Raw genomic sequence first — 21,623 nt, forward strand, 5'->3', positions numbered from 1 at the left:
GTCGAATTTCCCTATGCAGTATGTATGTGTGTGTGTGTGTTTTTAATGAATATGTTTGTTTTTAAAGTATCATGGTTCTTTAATTTTCTTTCTTTTTCTTTTTTTGTTAATTAACTAATAGATGATCTCACAAATGGATGGAGGAATGGATAGCAAAAGAAAACTTCTTATACATTGTTTTTGTCTTTTCTAGAGAATAGCAATTGTCTAAATTCAAATTTCAAATTTGTTATTTCTGTTAATTTCTCCCTCTCATCCTAGTTGAAATTAAAAGCTCATAGGACTCTGATCATTTTTGCTTCCACACTTTCCACATACAGTGACCTGACTTTCTAAATTTTTCTTTCATAGTATCCACACATTATCTCCGAATTAATCTTCCTAGAAAACTTTTTTTTTTTAATATTACTTGACTGCTTGAGAACTTTAGGTAGTTTCTCATTGCCTTACATGACAAAATTTAAACAGAATGTCCTGGAAGTAAAGGTCCTCTATAATTTGTGTATTCTTTTGTCTGTCTGCCACAACCTCACTGCTTTAGCTATCGTCCATTCACAAGTCCCAAACACATTTTACACTATTCTGCTAACTCATTCTTTTGCTTACATTGTTCCCACTACCTTCTTTGCTTATTAAAATCCTACTCATCCTTCAAGGTTTAGTTTAGCTATTACTTGTTGCATGAAACTGCTCTCTCCAGCTGGAAATGATCTCTTTATTCTTTCAGTTTTTATGGCACTTAACTGTCTATACTAATGAAACCCATTGATTGCCTGATATATAATCAATTGCTTTGATTTGATATTGATATTTATTTGGGCATAAAGCTTCCTTCCTTCCCTAAAATCCAATTTTAATGTTTCATTATGGCATATAGATGATCCTGGATTATCAACGACTATGCTAATCTGTTTTCCTGAGGACCAGCCTAGCTAAATCCAGAGTGGTTCACCACCATCTTGGCTCCAAGGTGATGAATTTTTTTTTTCAGCCACAGCAACTATTAAAGATTATAAATAGCAAAAAATACTAACAAAATCACAGATCCTAAAAGAATTGTTTTTCCCACTAATAAGTTCTAGAAGTGTTAGACACTGTCATATATTTGTCTATCATAGTGCCTAATATACTATAGGTATTCAATAAATAGTTGCTAAATTAATTGATTTTTCTGTTACCTATAGAATTCTAGGAAGGGAAGATGGACCAACCAAGTGGAAGAAGTTTCATGCAAGTATTATGTGAAAAGTATAGTCCTGAGAATTTCCCCTATCGCCGTGGTCCTGGGATGGGAGTTCATGTTCCAGCCACACCTCAGGGTTCTCCAATGAAAGGTAATTAGAAAGTAGAACCAAATAATTGCTTTGTTTTACAAATATTTTCCTCTGTGCTCAGGCCCGGAAAAAAAATAATATTTTGGAATTGCTAGTAAGTTTTCTCTTTAATGTATTTTCACTCCCCTTTGGATCTGACAATAATATTTTCAAACTGACTATGAAATAAAGTGACTGAAAGTGTTTGAGAGATTATTGTTAATACAAAAATGACTCTTTGAGCCAAATTTTTCTCTTCACCATGCCTTCCTCCTTTAAATCAGCCCATAAATATTTACTGTTTACAAGGCAGAACAGTAGTGGAGATAAGACAGTCTCTATCCAAAAGAGTCCCTTTCTTGACAGGGAGAAAAAATCATACCTGTATGAAATATTTAGATTATAAGATCTCCATTAAAATGTAAGCTTTTTGCTTCATTCTTTATACTTGGATCCCCAATTCCTAGTATAGTTTTTGACATGTAATAAGCATGTAATAATTACTTATTGATTGATTAATAATTTACAACATAAGTAAGTATATGTTGATTGCCCAGTGAGTTGTGTTGACCCTGAATGCTATAGGAATTCAGAAGAAGGATGGATGATTGAGCTGCTCAGAAAAGGCTTCACACTGACTGAAGGTGGGAGAGAATTCAAAAGAGTAGAGAAAGAAAAGAAAAAGTATGATGTGTGAAGAATGTCATGAGCAAAGAATGATGTCAAGTGAGAACACACAAAACATTTATCCCTTTCAGTAAGTATCAATAATGGACAATTTATTGTCCAATATAGAAAATATTTCTACCTCCCTGTTAATGAAGAACAGTGTTACTAATATTTTAAGTTACCACTTCCAAGTGTTTAGTGGGTGTTTGGCTATACATATTTGGAAATATGGTTAATCTGCATTTCAACCAACCTAGCATTAAGTAGGAAAAAAAAAAACATTAACATAACTCAAAAAAAAGGAATTTATACAAAGTGCATGTTACCTCCTGAAGGTTCCCTCTCATATGACAGAGAAAGATAGAATCTTCAATAAGTGAATCAAGTGAATACATTCCAGTTTGATATTTTCTCTCTTATCATTATGAATATTGAAGAGAAGCAGAACCACAATGACAGACTGGTACTCACTTGAGCTCTCCCTCAAATGACTCCAACTTTAAATAATGATTCTAAACAAATTCTAGATTAATAGAACCCACAAAAATATAGAGTCAAATGATTTTCTCACCCAAGCAACTTAGAAGATTGTTAGGAAAAGTCTAGGGTGTGAGTGGTGCGCGACCTAGCTCAAGCACAGACCCAGCCCCACCAAACCAGGGGCAGGCCTTGGGGTAACTGAATCAGTGGCAAGTCGCAGCAGTTTTTCTACCTCTTATCACAAAGATAATTTAGAAGGTCAGTAGGAAAGGTGTCTTGTACCTAGGTGAGAATGAAGCACAGCCCAATGCAGGCCACAGCACTATAGCCCCAGCCAACCAGGAACAAGCTTTGGAAGCTACTGAATCGGCAGCAGTGGTTGCTTCCAGAATTCTTAATCCCACAGGTAGTGACAGGATCAAACAATTGTTACTTTTCTAGCACTGAGGCAGGACTCTATTGCTTTAACTCATATTCAGATCCAGGTCATAGTCCTGGATGGCACTCCTGGGCAAGAAAGATCATTCACCAAAACTGGTGACCATAATGGAGCTAGCACTCCAGACCAGAGCACAGGTCAGGAAACTAGTAAATACTTCTCCTTAGATCATGCTACCCTGGAAGAACTGAAAATCTATAGATTCCTAAAAGTGTCTCTGAAAATAGCTGCACAAAATACCTTCTGAAGCTTGGGACAATGAACCTCTATCCTGGAAACAGAGCCCTATTTTAACAGAGTTAAAAGTCAAGTAATTTGGAAAAATGAGCAAACAAAAGAAAAAATTTTGATCACAGAAAGTTACTGTGGTGACAAGAAAAATTAAAACACACTCCAAAGACAATAATAACAAAGTCAAAGCTCCTATATCCAAAGCCTCCAAGAAAAATATGAGTTGCTCTTAGGCCATGGAAGATGTCAAAGAGGATTTTGAAAATCGGGTAAGAGAGGTGGGGGTGGGGAATAGGGAGAGAAATGAGAGCAATGCAAGAAAATAATGAAAAAAGAATCAACAGCTTAGTAAAGGAAACAAAAAATTATTGAAGAAAATAAGTCTTAAAAGAAGACTGGGCCAAATGGTAAAGGTAATACAAAAAGCTAATGAGAAGAATGCTTTAAAGAAGCAGAATTGGCCAGGTGGAAAAGGTATAAAAAAGGAAAGAGGTATAAAAACTCCACTGAAGAAAATAATTCCTTAAAAATTAGAATTAAGCAAATAAAAGCTAGTGAGTTTATGATAAATCAAGAAATAAAACCAAAAATCAAAAAAAGAAGACAGTGTGAAATATCTCATTGGAAAAATAACTGACCTAGAAAATAGTTCCAGGAAGGTCATGTAAAAATTATTGGACTACTTGAAAGCCATAATCAGAAAAAGAACCCATCATCTTTCAAGAAATTATCAAGAAAAACTATTCTGCTATTTTAGAATCAGAGGATAAAATAGATATGGGAAGAATCTATGAATCATCTAAAAGAGATCTCCAAATGAAAACTCCATGGAATATTATAGCCAAATTCCAGAGCTCCCAGGTCAAGGAGAAAATATTGCAAAAAGCTAGAAAGAAAGAATCCAAATATTGTAACACCATAGTCAGAATAACCTAAGATTTAATAGCTCCTACATTAAAGGAGATAGGACTGCAATCAAAGATCTGCTATCCTGCAAAACTGAATATAATGCCTTAGGGGGAAAGATGGATATTCAATGAAACAGAGGACTTTCAAGCATTTTAAAGATTTGATTGAAAAGCTGAATAGAAAATTTGACTTTCAAATACAAGATTTAAGAGAAACATGAAAAAAAAATATGAACAGGAAAGGAAAATCATAAGAGACTTAATAAGTTTTATCTGTTTACATTCCTATGTGGAAGGATGATATTTGTAACTCATAAGAACATTATTATGGAAGTTAAAAGGAATACGTATAGAAAGTGTGCCCAGTAGTGAGTTGAATATGAAGAGTAAATATCTAAATAAAGAAGTGAGAGAAGAATATCCTGGGGAAAAAGGAAAAGGGAAAAGTAGAATGGTATAAATTATCTCACATTCAAGAGACAAGAGAAAGCTTTTACATTGGAGTGAAAAGGGGGTGGAAGGGGGGAGTAAGTGAACCTTACTTTCATTAGAATTGGCTCAAAGAGAGAATAACATACACATTTAATTGGGTATAGAAATCTAGCATACCCTGCAGAAAAGTACGATGGAATTGGGAATAAAAGGGGGGGAAGGTGTTGATAGAGGGGAAGGGATAGTCAGAAGCAAAATAATTTTAACAAAGGATGGTAAAGGGAGAGAGAATGGAATAAACATGGGAATAGGGAATAGGATGAAGTTTGCACTTATACCTGTGGAAAAAATTTAAAGCAAGTTTCTCTGATAAAGGCCTCATTTCTCAAACATATAGAGAATTGAGTCAAATTTATAAAAACCTGAGTTATTCCCCAATAAATGATAGTCAAAAATAGCAACACTTTTCAGATGGAAGTATCAAAACTATATGTAGTTATATGAAAAAATGCTTTATTGACTAGAGAAATGCAAATTAAAACAATTCTGAGGTTCTGCCTCATAACTATTAGGGTATTTAAAAAAAACAAACAAGGAAATTGTCATGGTGGAAAGGAAGTGTAGGGAAAAAAAACCATTAATGCACTTTTGGTAGAATTGTAAACTGATTCAACCATTCTGTAGAGAAATTTGGAACTATGCCCAAATGCCTATAAAACCAGGCATTCTCTTATGACCTAGCAACACTAGGTCTGTATTCCCAAAAGAATAAGGGGGGGAAAAAAAGGAAAAGGGCCTATGTGTGTACCAAAATATTTAGAGCAGTTCTTTTCTGGTGGCAAAGAATTGAAAACTGAGGGTTTACCCATTAATTGGTTGAGCAAATTGTGCTGTGTGATTATGTTCGAATGTGAATATGATGGAAAGAAATGATAAGCAGGATGCTTTCAGAAAAACTTAGAAACACTTACAGAAGCTGATGTAAAGTAAAATTACTATGTGCAAAGTAATAGCAGTATTGTAAGATAAATAGCTATAAAACTTAGCTATTCTTAGCATTATAGTGATCCAAGACAACTCTGAAGGACTTAGAAAAAACATCCATCCCCAGACAAAGAACTGGTGATGTCTGATAGATTGAAGTATGCTTTAAAAAAAACTCTTTTTCTTAAGGTTGCTTTTTTCTTTTTTTATGGTCTATGTTTTCTTTTGCACCATGACTATTATGGAAATGTTTTGCATGACTACTTTTGTATAATCTGTCCCAGATTACTTGCTTTCTCAATGAAGGGGACATGAGGAAGGAGGAAGGGAGAGAATTTGGAATTTAAAAATTTTAAAAACAAATGTTAATTGTTTTTACATGTAACTAGGGAAAAATTATGATTTGCAGGGAAGAAAGAAAATAAGAGTACTAAATTGGCAACCATGTATAACCTCAAATCTCTGTACCCCACATCTACAATGCTTCATCATACCCACTCTCCAAAAATGAGAGGAGGAATTGATTTAAAATGGATAATGAATGACTTATGAACTTTGCAAATATGCAAAAAGATATGCAAGAGTATAAATGGGTCCATTTAACTCAGATTTACTTCCATTTTTGATTAAGAGAAGAAAGATGATTCAATGGATGGATTAAAGATATAGGCATAAGAAGTGACATGGAAGAATCTCCAAAGGCAGGAATTGGAGAAGATAAAGAAAGATGAGATGGGGGAAAAAAAGAAAAGTTGGGGACAATGTTTGACCTTGAGCAAGATTTTTAACCACTGTTTGCTTTTGTTTCTTTTGTTATAAAATGGAAATAATAAATACCTACCTTGATTAAAGAAGATGATATTTGTAAAGCACTTAGCATATATCTGGCATATAATGAGAGATTAATAAATACTTATTCCTTCTTCAAACTTCCTTCCTCCAATAAGGAGACTATGGTAATTGGATATTAATTGGCACATATTTGACTTTTAATATGAACTAATCATGAGTTTTTTTCTTTATTGTAGTACATTTGAAATGTAGGGTTTTTCCAGAGCATAAAGATCAAATAGCTTCTTAGATTGCTTCTGATTTTATACTGGTAATTTCCTTTTGTTCCTGGATCATTCCCTTGGGAACACAACACTTTTTTATCCTTTTACTTCTTGAACTTTCCAATACTGTGTTAATTTTATGCAGTTTGATTTTTATTTCTTGAGATCTCAGGAATGGGCATGTGTAGACAGAAGTTAGGTTGACCTCAAAGGTATTTTTCTTTCCCTATGATTCAGATCGGCTCAACCTTCCAAGTGTACTGGTGTTGAACAGTTGTGGAATAACCTGTGCAGGAGACGAAAATGAAATTGCTGCCTTCTGTGCCCATGTGTCTGAATTAGATCTTTCTGACAATAAACTTGAAGACTGGCATGAGGTAAAGTTAAATATCTGCACATTGGTGAAATGCAACTTGAACCATATTATCATTCTTTACAATAATGTTTGTGATATTTCTTTTAGTAGCTTCAAAAGAGGTAAAATGTGTCTGCTTTATTGAATTCTTCTGAATTCTAATTTTCACTTGAGGTTTGTGTTTATTACTTTGTATCCATTAGGAAAAATAACCACAACAACTCAGACATGTACAAACTTCATCTATCTGGCAGTGGTGATACTTGAATATTTGTTGTTATTACAACTATTTCCTTTTAGCGCATAATATTGAGTTTAGAAAGAGGTTAATAAAACTCCAAAGGTTTGAAGCAATACTAAAACATTAACATTTCTCATACTTTATCAGTTTGTACATCCTACATTCTGTCTCCACTGTTTCTTCAGTATTTATTATTGTAAATTGACATAACATTTGATGAATGTTCAAACTATGGTTCTTTAAAAGAATTATTCATTTTTTTCATTCATTTATTTTACTCAAGAAGTTAATTCTAAATCTTTTAAAATTTTTCATTGTATTTTTGACATAGTTTTGGTTGATTGATAAAAACTAACAATATCTTTTAAACATGGTTTTAAGTTCAAAATAAATCACACTTTTGCCAATTATAACTTCTGTCCTCACTTGATAAAGGCCACCTTTAAGAATGAGAACTCCATGTATATTCCATTTTAAGGTAGACATTTAGTAAGTTATTTAGAACCACTTTTTTTTTTCTATCACTGAGCTTTTAATTTATCATGTGACCTTAAACAATTCACTTAATCCCTCTTTGCTTCAGTCTTTTTTTTTTTTTTTGAGAATCAAGAGTTGAATCACTCACTCTCTGGAGAGCTTGATGGATTACTAGATCTCAAGTGTACCTTGAAGATCATATAGCTTAACCCCCTCTTTTATAAATGAAGAAACTGAGGCATAAAAAAAGGTTATTCAGTGTCATTCACTTTTTAAGTCAGCCACAGTAGGAAATTCAAGGAAGTCTGTTAGACTCTCCCTTATTTTTTTCTGCTTTTCACTCGCATTTTTATTAATATGTTGCAGTTTTACTTAGGTTCATGATCTCTGGTGTTATACATGTCATTTTATTAAAATCCCTACCTTATTGTTGTTCCACCCTAAACTTTTTTTCAGATCTGTGTTACCTGGTTTGCATGTAATCTCTGACTGCTGCCAGTTTGAGTGAGCTAAGGAATATCCTCTACTTGAGGATATTTTTTTACCCATGTGAATAACATTGTCAAGCAAAATATGTGCCTAATCCTATATCTGACCAAGGGTCTTTTTTCCTTTAATGCTTATCCATACTTCAACAGTGAGCTTAACTGTTTCTATTTACCTCTATAGTCTTCCTAATAACTCTACTAGACAATTGTGTTCCTATATAGCTTAAAATCCCACCTGCTACAAGAAGCCTTTCCCCTTTCCCAGTTCCCTTTCATGCTAAGTGCTTTCCTTCTTAACTATTTTGTGTAGATTTTTTTACATAGTTTGTTGATATGTTGTCTTCTCCAGTGTGAGCTTCTTGAAACTACTTTTGCCTTTCTTCAATCCCTACTACTTAGCACATTGATTGGAACATTGTTGGTGCTTCATAAATGTTTATTGACTAACAGGCTATTTTAAGTTTAATCTGAGTAGACAGGTTCAATCGGCTTTCTCCTTTAGGTCAATTTAATTGTTGTATACATATTTTGTTGTTCTTAATATTTTTTTTAATTTGGCAAGAAATTCCTAAGAATTTTTTTTCTTTTTTTTTTTTTTTTATGTTTTTTTGCCATGCACTGGTGAAAGCTGTTGATAGGTAATAGGAATAGCTCTAATGATGAAGACATCTCATATGGAAAATAGAAAAAAAAAATCTACTGAAAATGATTTTTTGCCTAACACTATAAGGAATTGTATGAAATAATTTGCCTTTTTCTTCTACTAAAGCAGTGTGGTCTGCACTGAGATTTTCTGAAAGCCATATCAAAATGTGAAATTGAAGTTTCACTTACTAATTATGTTAAATCTTCTCCAAAGCATGGGTTGTATAAAGCCTTAGAGCAACATAAAATTAGTATGATGTTTAAGTATAAGTCTATTTAATAATATATTCTATATTTGTCCCAATAGTGTTCCTAGTTAGTGTCTATTCTTTCTGTCAGGCAGTTTTAAAATATATATTTGTTTAGCATTTCCCTTAAAGTAGCAATTTTCCAGTTTGTCCTGGCTTTTTAAAAAAAATTCATTTATCCTCCTTACTCTCCTGTTATCATTTGCCTACACTTCCTGATCTATATAGTACATATACTAATTTTGGCTGATGTGGAAGGGGGAATACACAGAGCCACAAAATGACATGTGTTGACTAGAATTAATATAACCCATTGTCAGGCTGTTGGTGACTACAAATTTACAATTTCAAATCATTGCACTTCAAATTTTGTCAAGAGTCAAAATCTGTATTTTAGAGATCTGTAGCCAGAGGTAATTCAGTAATACATTTATTTTAGAAAGTATTCAGTATGACAAATATATCAAAATAATTTGCCATTTTAGTATGCTAAGTAAATAGGGTCCTGACTTTAGGTTAATAAATCTGGAGTAGATTTAAGTAAGCATGATCATCTTTCAAATTTAGTATTCCTAACTGTTGGCTACTGATTGTCTTGAGGGTTAAGAGAATATGACAGGTAAAAGAATTGTGAAATCTTATAATGGTGGAAAGACTTCTTTCTTTTCTGACACCTGCTCCCCAAAATAAGAACAGCTCAAAGGCTAGGCACTACAGTTTAAAGAAATGGCTATTCTTTAGTCTTCAACTGGCGGTTGTGGCCAAGTAGATTTTTGCCTGACCTTTCCCAAGGTATCTCCTTTTTTTCTTTTTAACAAAACTTTTTTATGAAAGAAATTAAACCAGGCTATTAAGGTAAGAGCAATTAACCACTCAGTCTGGATAGTGAATAGCTTAGGTATAAGTTACAGATAATTATCTCACAAATGTTTCTTCCCACTTTTCTTAAAACTTCAGTTTCTCTTTTTGTTGAAACATGAGTGGGGAGGGTCCCTTATTAAATCATATAATCATTGAGCCCTTGAAAGATGTCCTGGCCACCATATATGACCGTATCTAAGTCATGCCAAATAGAAAAGAGTTCTATTTTTAAGACCCTAAAGGAGGATGTGTAAAGTGCCAGATACTTCTTCCAGTGTCTGAGAAGAAGGAGTTTTCCAAGAATGGAAAGAGGTCCAGTCTTGGTACTACAAGGTCCAGGCCAGGTTTTTTTCAGTTACTTAATCTGTAATCTCTAGGATGCCATTTACCTTTCTCAAAACTTGAGTTTCCTCAGCTCTGATATCCTGTGTCTTAAATCCTAGGTCTTACACTTTCAAGCCCAAATTAATCAGTATTCCCAGGGGGAAATAGCATATCCTGAAATTTGTTATTTACTGAAAATTTAATCAGAAAGTCCTTTTTGCTTCAGCTTTTGTTGACAGTTTTCCAAAATACATTAGTGTATAATATATAGTAAATAAAATGTAGTATTTTCCAAAATACATTAGTATTAGTAAAATCAATTTAATACGATTTTGAGTATGTTATAGTATTTCAGGCAAATCATTCCTTCATTCTTATTATATGTCAGCAATATTGTCTGATGGAAGAATAAAACTAAATTTGTCTGCTCTTAGGATACTCCCTAAAAGTTGCCTTTTAGAAAGCAAACGTCTTATGCAATCAAACTTCTTTATCATTTGTATTTCTTATAAAAATAAAATGTAGGAAAATATTTTTGTTAGGAGTTATTACTAATTTGGTTTTAATTTATTAACATTTTACCATAGGTAATAATTATCATGATCATTTTTAATCCTATTTCTTCTATTATCCACAGCACAGAGAGAGAATACAACTGGTCACCACTTTTCTTTGTAAATTCCTTAAATGCTTGAAGGCCATTATTACTCATTTGGTTAGAACTTGGGGCTAATAGAACTAAAAGTATAGGTTTGATTTGTCTATGGACCAATTAGCTTTGCTGAGTTTCATTACTGTATATAGCTTCTTCATAGATGCAACCTGCGTCACAATAGGAACAGTGGAATACATATTGACAGTACAGTTCTGCACTCTTAGATAAAACAACTGAAATTCACACATTCGTCATTGATGGCTTGTTGGTAATGTCACATTGAAATCTTCTTAGTTTTCTCCAATTTCAATAATCCCAATTTATTTGTGCTTTCCTAATGGAAATTCCCTCCCTCAATTACTTAAACACCTTGTTGCTCTCCTTTAAATTGTCCACAGTCCTTAGGCCAAGGAGCCCATAACTGGATATTCATTTTACTTCAGGTCTTAGTGGGAAGTGGACATGACCTAATTTCTCTCATCTTCTATGTGTGTATGTGTATATATGTTGCGTTATATGTATGGCACATGTGTGTTCTTTTTATGTGCATGTTTATATTTGTGTGTGTGTATGCATGTGTAGAGATGTGTGTGTGTGTGTGTGGATGGGTATTTACACAGGCACATACCATGATTCCTAGAACTCTCCATCACAATTGGGTAATGCCAGTACTTCTCATGCTTTCCCTTTCCTAAGCATCTTGTTCTACAGTTGCCTTTATTGAAATAATTCCTTAACACTTCTCTGGTTTGCTTTGGCCATTTAAATCCTACCCCTCTACCACCATCTTCAAGTTGTTAGCTAATTGCTAAATTGGTAATCATGCTTTTTTGAATTCGTGTTAGGGTCGGTTTGGGATCCTTCTTTTTTTTAATCTCTCCAGAAAATTCGGAGTTATAAATATTTCCTGGCTTACCTGCCAGTCAGTTGTGATCTCACAAAGTGGTTGGCAAAAAACCTTTAATAAACTTTTTAATTTTACATTTTGTTTTTAACTATACAGAGAGAATTCTATAGGTATGCTTTTTATGCTCTTATCAGCTTATCTAAATTATAGTGTTCCTTTTTATTCATGAATATTAAGCAGGACAATAAAAAAAATTTTGCTAAAGGCTAAATAAACAATTCTCCTTGATGAGTTGTGTTATTCTGTAATTAGAAGAGAATAGGATTTAACAAAACTATATTTAAACCCTGTTAGGGGTCAGAATGAAATAAGATTCAGTGGAGCAAATAGCCCTTGCTTGATAATATACTCATAGAAGCTAATTTAAGTATTTATGCTCTTTTAAAGGTTTGATTACAGTCTGATATGCTTCTCCTTTTTTTTCTCCCTAGGTCAGTAAAATTGTGTCAAATGTTCCTCACTTGGAGTTTCTAAACCTGAGTTCCAACCCTCTGAATTTGTCAGTTTTAGAGAGAACATGTGCCGGGTCCTTTTCTGGGGTTAGAAAACTCGTCCTCAACAACAGCAAAGCTTCTTGGGAAACAGTCCATATGCTACTGCAGGAATTACCAGAGTAAGCCAAGAGCCTGTAGCATACAAGAGAGGGGGCTGGGAGGTGGGGCACATATAGTTGTCTTTGTTAGTGTTTATAGCTTGTTGCTCTCTTAGTTTCCACAGTTTTAATCATTCCTTCAGTTTGAGTGGAGAATGAACTTAAAAATAATAATAATAATAATAATAATGAACTTCTAAGATTCATTGGTAGAGTTAAAGATGATCCAGCAGAACTTTTCTTGGAAATTTGGGCATTTGGTAGTGTGAGGACATCAGAGCTGTTATCATTTGGATGGAATTTACAAATAGTTTTAAGAGGAGTGTTTCTCACTACTGATCACCAAACCCTACCACATTTTCATTACAGGGTTGGGGTTGAAAGGGGAGAACCAAGAAGAGGCCTTTATGCTAAGGTTTATCTAGTGTGATAAAATCTTTTTGCTGTTTCTAATGAAGGTGATACTTTCAGTTGTTCAAAAATGAACATATTGATGCTGTTTATCAAAACATGGCTAGTTAGTAAATTGTATTTGAAAAATGTGTGTGTGTAGCTTTTCAGACTCAATATTTTAAAATGTTTTTGAAACTAATATTTAAATTGTTTAAACACATCAAAATTGTCACATTCTGGTAATGTCTCCCCTCCTCTCCCTTTTAACTACCCAGTTTTATTTCTTATTTTTAATGTGAAATAAGAATATCTTTGCTTCTTTCTGTGCAGGTTGGAGGAGCTCTTCCTGTGCCTTAATGACTATGAAACAGTGTCTTGTTCTTCTATATGCTGTCAATCTCTTAAGCTACTCCATATCACAGATAATAACCTTCAGGACTGGACTGAAATTCGAAAGTTAGGAGTTATGTTTCCTTCACTGGATACCCTTATACTGGCCAACAATCACCTGAATGCCATTGAGGAGCCCAATGATTCCTTGGCAAGGTTGTTTCCCAATCTGCGTTCCATTAGCCTTCATAAGTCAGGTGGGGACTAGAAAATTCTTCCATTCCCCATGCAAAATGAACTGTGCATGAATGAAAAAGAAATGTATATGTCTTACTCAGCTTTCCTTTTGTATTAATTTTTAGCTGTGATGATTCCTTGATGACAAGCTAATGTACTTATATTTAATACATTCTTTTCTTTTCCAGAAGAGCTTTGTTGTTATACAAACATTGTGAGGTATAACAATATATAGAGGTTAATTTATATTTAAAGGGATAATGCTGTAAAAACTCTCCATCAAAGTCCTCCTCAGTGACTTCTTCTAATGCTTAATTGTGGCATCCATGGGACGCTAGATTCCAAAAAACTCATAAATGATCTTATCAATATGGAAAAAATTGAATACATGTCATTGTCTGTGAACAAACCTAAGTTTGTTCTCACCATCAGGCAGTCATGATGTGATGAATTTTTCAGCTGCAATTACTTTTAAAAGACCATCTGTGAACTTGCAAAGGACCTGTTAACTACATCAATAGTAAAAGCAAGCAGGAGGATTGCCACTAATAAAATCAGAGATCACTAAAAAAAACTATGAAAGTAAAAAACAAACCAAAAAAAATGGTTGAACTAAATAACAAAAGACCAAGATTATTTACAATATAAGGAGATATTACCTAGAAAATCTCATTTGGACTTTAGCTTTAGAAACCTGCTGCTGATTTTCCTTTTCCCCTTTTATCCTATTTTTTTTCCTAGTATACATTACTATATAATTAGCTTCTTCTTAATTCTACCCTTCAATGGGTTAAAGATTTTTTTAGCATATTTATTGAAACAGTCTTCACCAAAGTTTACATTCATTTCTTACTGTGGTATGGAAGTGCCCATGGATTCTCAGTGGTTAGACCAATGGAATGTAAAGTCTGGAAAATCTTAACAAGCTTGAAAGACATTGTCTCTGTTTCAGAATAGCTTGTATGCTTTCTGCATAAAAAACAGCCAGTCTGACTGACCAGACAAGCTTGTCATCAGGTTGGTTAGCAAGGTGAAGATCATATTGGTCCTAGAAACTCACAAAAAAAATATTTACTAAGTCATAAAAGAAGCTGCAATCCATATTAATGGGGGAGTACCACAAAAAATGTAATTTTAGGTCTTTCATGTAAGTAAACAACTACAAAACTAAAAATAACATTCACATAGAACTGAAAGTTATGGACTTGATTTACATGACAATAGTTGTTGGAGAGTGAAGTAAATTTAAAAAGAAAGTTTTCATACTAAGGAAGCTGATTGTTTTTCAGATAGATACACATCTTTTGAACTATTTTTCTTTTTAAAAATAGATTTCTTTTGACATCTTAATTTTACATTGCCTAGATTTCCTCTTGTATTCGTCCTCTTCTCCTTTTTCAGAGAGTCATTTCTTAACATCAGTAATTTTTTTAAAAGAGAAAAAGAATAGGCTGCTAGGAGCACAAAAGATGGAGCAACTGTGTTCTGATCCAGAACTGATTCTGGAATCAAATCTTTCTTTTCTTTTTTCTTTCTTCCTTCCTTCCTTCCTTCCTCCCTCCCTCTCTCTCTTTCTCCCTTCTTTCCTCCCTCCCTCCCTCCCTGCTTTCCTTCCTTTCTCCCTTCCTCCCTCCCTCCCTTTCTACCTGCCTGCCTGCCTTTCTCCCTTCCTCCCTCCCTCCCTTTCTACCTGCCTGCCTGCCTTTCTTCCTTCCTCTGAGGCAACTGGGGTTAAGTGACTTGCCCAGGATCACACAGCTAGGAAGTGTTAAGTGTCTGAAACCATATTTGAACTCAGGTCCTCCTGACTATAGGGTTAGTATTCTGTCCACTTCTAGAATCAAATATAGCATTCAGTATTTGACACTTATTAGCTATGTAACCCTGAGAAAGTCGATTACTCTGATTGTCTCCTCCCCCATCCTTCCCCTCCCCCCCCAAAAAAAAACAGAAAAAGAGAGGAGAAAAAATATATAGCAGTAGTGATCAGTACATCAAAAAAGTCTTGACTATGTGCCAAATTGCAGGCTTAATTTACATGACTATAGAGATTTTTACACCTTTACTCCCCAACACATATTCTTAAATTAAGTGATACTGGCCTCCTGACTATCCCATGACTAAGATTACTGCATTTCTTGGTTCCAGGAATTTTTTTTCTGGCTGTTCACTATACCTGAATTGTTCTCCCTCCTTCACTTTAACTCTTTGGCTTCCTTTAAATCCACCTTTTATAGGAATCTTTCCATAACCCTTTCTCCTTTTTTATGCATTTATTTATTTATTTAAAGTTCTAAATACAAAATAGACAAAGAAAAAAAGACCAAAAAAGACAAAATATTGTCATGTTCCCAGCAGAACATGAGAGAATTCAAAATATATAACAGTAAGTTTCCATTTTAAGAAAGCATATATAAAAATAGAACACATTATATTATTCAACATAGAGGATAGAGCACTGGCTCCACAATCAGTACCAGAGTTCAAATCCAACTTTTGTTTAAAGCAAAAATAGAGAGAAAGAAAGAGAAAAAATATAGCAGAAATGACCAGTACATCAAAAAAGACTTTCCAAATATGCATCCCTTGAGCTAATGTGTTTCCTTCCTCCTTCAAGATACAAAGGCTATCCTGGAGCCCAGGAGGACAGTTATGATTGAGTTTATTTATGGAACAAATAACTTCCCTACCTTTAACCTTGCTGAAGGTTGATAGAAACAGGAAGGGACTGAGGTCTTTGTCACATGGACCCTTGACTAGCTCTGTTATTACAGGAATATTTTCCTGGCCTGAGCCAAATATACCACGATGGTGTATTTGCTCCTAACAAAAGGCGGGATTTCATCTTGGACTGAAAAGTCTATTCTTAATTTGCTGCAGTGTGCTTAGGGATTTCAGTTTATAACTTTCAGATCATATATTTTGAAAATATCAAATGTCTTCTGTCTTAAAAGGTCAGGTTTTCATGGTGTTTATTGAAACTCTCTGATTTTTATTTTAATTTGTGCTTATCCTCTCACCACAATAGCAGCAATAAAATTCTAGCATAGGTACTGTGATGTCTGGTGAATAAAGACTCAGATAATCCAAATTATTATCTTTCCAATAAACAAGATAAATAATCAGTTTGGGCTATATTGATCTCCCCATATTTCGGAATTCATCACCTAGAGCTAGGTGAAAAATTGAATATAACTCAACATTTTTCAAAAATCATATCCTCTCTCTGACTCTTATATGGAAAGAGTTCATGATGCTTGCTTCAGAGTATAGTGGAAAATTATATTTCCTCAAACTGCCAGCAGGCATCTAAGCAATGTCAATGAAGAATCATTGGATGATTAAACCTTGTAAAATGAAATTGTCCCCCTTAACTCCTGACAGCTTGTGGGTCAAAGTGTAACTGCTGTTAGGAGATTATAAGGAAGCTAATATTGTGACTTACTTCATTCAGTTTCCTTAGGATAGTTCTTAATTCTGCAATACTTTTAAGATTTGCAAAATAATTTCTCCCCAGGACCCCAATGAAGAAAGTAATATATCATCCTCAATTAGAGCAAGAAACAGAAACTATGAACTGTGACATGAATTATTTCTGGTCATATGTTTGTGAGCTAGGATTCGAACTCAGGTCTCATGACCCTCAAGTCTTAAACTCTTTCCATTACACTATGCTGGCTTTTCATCCTTGGTTAAAGAAATATCAGGCTACTGCAGAAACCTGTTTCCATTAAAAATCATTAATTATTTTAATTTAATCCACTTTTTTACCTTTTTAAAAAAATCTTATAAATTCATTGTGTGCTCTTTTATTTTTACTTAAAGAAAGCTTTTTTCAAAGCAGGTCTGCATTCCTGGGAAGACATTGACAAACTAAATTCATTTCCAAAACTTGAAGAAGTAAGATTGCTAGGGATACCTCTTCTGCAGCCATACACCACTGAAGAACGCAGAAAATTGGTGATAGCCAGGTATGTTTTTATTGATTCTTTTCTCTTATCATGTGAATGTGACAGTGGGCTTTCCTTAAAGGTACAAAACTACTGTTTGGACAGAGAATGATGGGAAAAAACACACTGAACATATTGCAGCAGTGCCTCCATACAGAGCCACTGTGGGAAGAGGCTCCTCCCAGAGCATTAGGATTCTGAATGACAGGAGAAATAGTTGGGAAGAACTAAAATTGTCAGCCTGATAAGAGCCACAGAACCAAAAGAAATTATTGCCTTGTATATTGGGAGAGGTGGAGGGAAGATATAGATAGTGCAGTGAATAGAACCATTGAAACTAGAATCAAGGAGATCTGAACTCAAATTTAGCCTCAAACACTTGCTGGTTATGTGAACTTGGCCAAGTCATCTCACCTTTTTTTTTTTTTTTTGCCTCAATTTCTCAAATATAAAATAGGTTTAATAACCACATCTACCTCCCAGAGATGTTATGAGAACTAAATAAGATGATAATTGTAAAGTGTTTAGCACATTGTCTAATACCTAGTACTATAAAAATATTATCATCATTGTCATAAATAATAATTATGATATTTGTTAATAATTGGCATATTTGGAATGCTATTTCATGGCATACAGAAAAGTTAATTTATTGAGAATTTTTGTTTAAATCAACTATATTTTCCATACCAATATAAATGGTCATTATAATACGCTATAAATAGCATTTTTTTTTCTTAAATTACAAATTGATTTAGAGAAACTCACCATTCCCAGCTTCTTCCCAAGCTTCCTGCATCCTTTGCCTTTGACAGGTCCTAAAATAACTCATCAACATGTAATATGTTTCTTTTTTTTCCCCTCCTCTTTTTGTAGTATGTTTCTTTAACTGGAGGAGAGATTCTGGAATAGTCATGGAGAAAACTTTGGTTTCCTTAATACCATATAAAGCACATAATAAGTGATTTTAGAAGGCTTTATGTCCATGTATGCCCTAAAAGGAACAACCTCTCTAAGAAGCATTCTCTGCAAGCTATTTGATTTCTTTTGCAAGCATTATTATTTTCTAATGTCTTAACTCTCTAATTGGTATTTATTCCTCTTTATAACTGTTTCCACTGAAGTTAAGACATGACTACAAAGGGATTTCTGTAACTAGAAAGTCAGTTTCATAATGCCTGACTTGTGCTTCTCTTTCTCTATCACATTGTTTGCCATTTCTTTACATCTTCATATCGTCATTCTTATTAGAGTGACTCAGGATTTAGTCTACTTTGGAAGTATTAAGTCTCAATTCTAAACCAGTGCATCTTTCTTTTGTTAGGCTGAATTAATACTTTCAGTTTTTCAAAAGATCTTTATTTTGGCTTAAACTTACAGATTGCCATCAGTTTCCAAACTTAATGGCAGTGTTGTTACTGATGGAGAACGAGAGGACTCTGAGCGATTTTTCATTCGTTATTATGTGGATGTCCCCCAGGAAGAAGTACCATTCAGGTAAAAATTATTGAACAGTTAATTAACCAAGACTGTTTAGAAAGCAATTTGATTAAACAATACTTGAGTTTTAGTTCAACAAGTCAATGATTTAGACAACTTGTCTTTTTAGATTATGTAGCTTGTTCAAAAGCCCAGTTATCCCTTTATTACTAGCTTTCTCTGCATTTGTTGGTATTGTCTCAAGGTCAGAGTTGAGAAGATTCAAAATATTTTGAAGTCTATCCTCACATTAGATGCAAAGGAGATAGGAGAGAGACACAGAATACAGCGATATGAGAGAAAAAGTATGTGAGTATAGAATTTAGCCTACTTTTTCTGGTGTAGGACAGTACACTTGTTCATATTTACGTTGTTTGAGAAGAAGCATGATAGAGAAAGATGGGCTTGAAATCAGGAAACATTAGTTTGCAAACCAATTTTGATTTAACTAGCTTTGTGACCCCTGGCAAATCACAAGTCTTGTCCACAAAATAGGGATAATAATTGTTCCCTACCTACCTCACCTGACTGTTGAGAGGATAGTGCTTTGGTAAGCCTTGAGTGGCCACATATATATTTATATCTGGCCACTTCTGTGCTTCTCATTCCCAGATTCATATCACTAATTCTTTTTGACCCTTCTCTTCAGTAGGCCATTTTTTATGCACATACTCCACAAATTAATCTATCATATTGTAGACTCTTTAGAAATATTCTGGTTTTTACCAAAATGAGAAGAGAGCTGAAGAAAGAACATTGCAGATGACAAAGGGGATGGAAAATAGCTCTCTGAGGAATTATTAGAATTGGCATTTTTGAACTTTCAGAGAATTGTTATTTTTATAACAGTTTTGGTTTCAAAAGAGTTGCTCTCAAGAAATTTGGGGATTTCTTTGAAATTCTTCTGAAGCCTGAGAACCAGCCCAATTTTAAACAGTATGTAGTTTAAAAATAAACCTTTAAAAAGTTGACTTTGTTTTCGTTTTTAAAACTTTCTGTGCAAGAAACATAACTTTTCAAGGAAATAATTATCATTGCATTTTTTGGTGGGAGATGGCAAGATTCTGATTTTGAATGTGTCAGATGATACAGGTGTCATTCAACAAGCATTTATTAAGCATCTCTTATGTATCTAGTGTTGTGCTAAGCTTTGGGCATACAAAGAAAAACAAGAAATAGTGTCAGTCTTCAGGGAGCTTATATTTTAATGAGAGAGGCAATAAGCAAAACACTATTTACAAAGAAGATACATTCTAGATAAATTGGAGATAAACAAAAGAAGAAAGGTACTAGAATAAAGGCAATCAGGAGTGGCTTCCTGTAGAAGGTAGGATTTGTACTGGAATTTGAAGTATGCCAGAAAGCAGAATTGAAAAGAGTATTCTGGGTATTGGGATGGGGGTGGGATGGGTATAGCCAAATAAAATTCTCAGAACTGAGAGATAGTGTCTTATTGGAGGAATGGACAGAAGGAGGCCAGTGTACTGGATCACAGGGTATATGAGGACTGACTTTCCATTAGTGAGATAATAAAAGAAGATCATTCTCTGTCCCCACAAAAGTTGCTAACAGCATAATACCTGTTACACAATAGACCTTTCGTTATGGAGTATTTTAGCAGTATTGAAGCTAGTATAGTTTTACTTTAGTGGTAGTCGAATTTTGGCCCTTTTATTTTGGCATTAAAAGGGGGATGAATAAAAGAATAGAAAGGTATAAATAGCCTTAAGATGTACTGGTTTAAGTATTAGAAAGAAGGATACGTGATACCATGGTGTCATTACTTTCCTTGCTTTCCATGGATCTCTTTTACCAACTCCTTACTTATTTCCTCCCTGAAACACACACTATCAAATAGGAGAATCATAGAGTAATTATCAGAGTGATAAATTAGTAGATGGTGAAATTGTGTCTCAGTAAGTAAATGTTTATGAAAGAATGACATTTGATTGTTAATATCCTTAGACTTGCTGATTTTAAGGCAACATTGTGGAAAGTGCTAAATTTGGAGAGGTTAATCTTTGGTAATGTTCTTTCTAAAATGAGAAATATAAGATCCCTGACAATTCTGAGTTTATAGTTCTATGATCTTTTTCACTTAGTCATAGAATATGTTTTTTTCATCTGAAGGAGGAAAAGCTGAACTAATTTTCCTGTGAACTCTTATTTCTGTTTTAAAAAAAAAAATGCTGTTTGTGTTTGCCCTTTGTTGTTTGGTTCACTGAGCTATTCATCTCTTTTCATTCTTCTGACTTTGTGTAAAATACAAAGTGGTTCTTCCTAATTAAGACAAATTTTTTAATTGCAAAAAATAACAATAAGTGATATTATATAGCACTTTAAAGTTTGCATATGAGGTAAGTATTAAAGGTAGTTATTCCCATTTTACAGATAAAGAAATAGGATCAGAGAGAGTAACTTAAGTATCAGACAGTTTGAAACTCAAGTTTTCTTGACTTAAATCTGATAGTTTATTCATTGTTATTTTGAGGACACATGCATCATTTTGAATCATTTGAATATCTTTTTATGATAGCACAATTTCTTTATGACCAAGCTATATTATTTTGTTTCATCTGTTTTCAAGTATAGAGTTACTTAGCAACATTTGAATTTACAGGTAATCCAAAGATTTTCATATGCCATTTTCCTGCCCCAGAAAGACATACAGGTTCTGATTACCTACAACTTTTGAATTCATATGATGAACAGAATGAAATATTAAATGGGCTAAAGGGGAAAGTGAACCAGCAAGGAGTTTCTATAACTTCTTACAGGTGGCCAGTTAATTTTTTTTTTCCTGTTCTTTACTGGTAGGGAAAGTTCAAAGTTCAGCCTTTATAACATACTATCTCTGACAACAATGAGCTTTATAGTCATAGTTCTAGTATAACTAAGCAATCTCCCATCTGTTTTGTGGTGTTCGTGTT

The 21,623-nt window shown here is 33.8% G+C and overlaps 1 protein-coding gene across 6 annotated transcripts in view; it reads left to right on the forward strand.

The window, feature by feature from the left end:
- Window positions 1-21,623, forward strand: part of LOC141562619 (tubulin-specific chaperone cofactor E-like protein) — a 162,644-nt gene that overhangs the window by 28,120 nt on the left and 112,901 nt on the right. For 5 of the 6 annotated variants that reach the window (XM_074302624.1, XM_074302626.1, XM_074302627.1 and 2 more), the window contains 7 exons: window positions 878-970; window positions 1,185-1,334; window positions 6,749-6,888; window positions 12,144-12,325; window positions 13,028-13,284; window positions 17,109-17,235; window positions 18,595-18,711. In XM_074302624.1, coding sequence (XP_074158725.1) covers window positions 1,202-1,334; window positions 6,749-6,888; window positions 12,144-12,325; window positions 13,028-13,284; window positions 17,109-17,235; window positions 18,595-18,711 — 956 coding nt within the window. In that variant the 5' untranslated portion in view covers window positions 878-970; window positions 1,185-1,201. Of the gene's footprint in view, window positions 1-17; window positions 971-1,184; window positions 1,335-6,748; window positions 6,889-12,143; window positions 12,326-13,027; window positions 13,285-17,108; window positions 17,236-18,594; window positions 18,712-21,623 lie in introns of those variants that run through there. The other variant, XM_074302625.1, reaches the window with a different exon arrangement.

The sequence above is a fragment of the Sminthopsis crassicaudata genome, chromosome 3, assembly GCF_048593235.1.
Source record: "Sminthopsis crassicaudata isolate SCR6 chromosome 3, ASM4859323v1, whole genome shotgun sequence".
In the NCBI taxonomy this organism is placed as follows: Eukaryota; Metazoa; Chordata; class Mammalia; order Dasyuromorphia; family Dasyuridae; genus Sminthopsis; species Sminthopsis crassicaudata.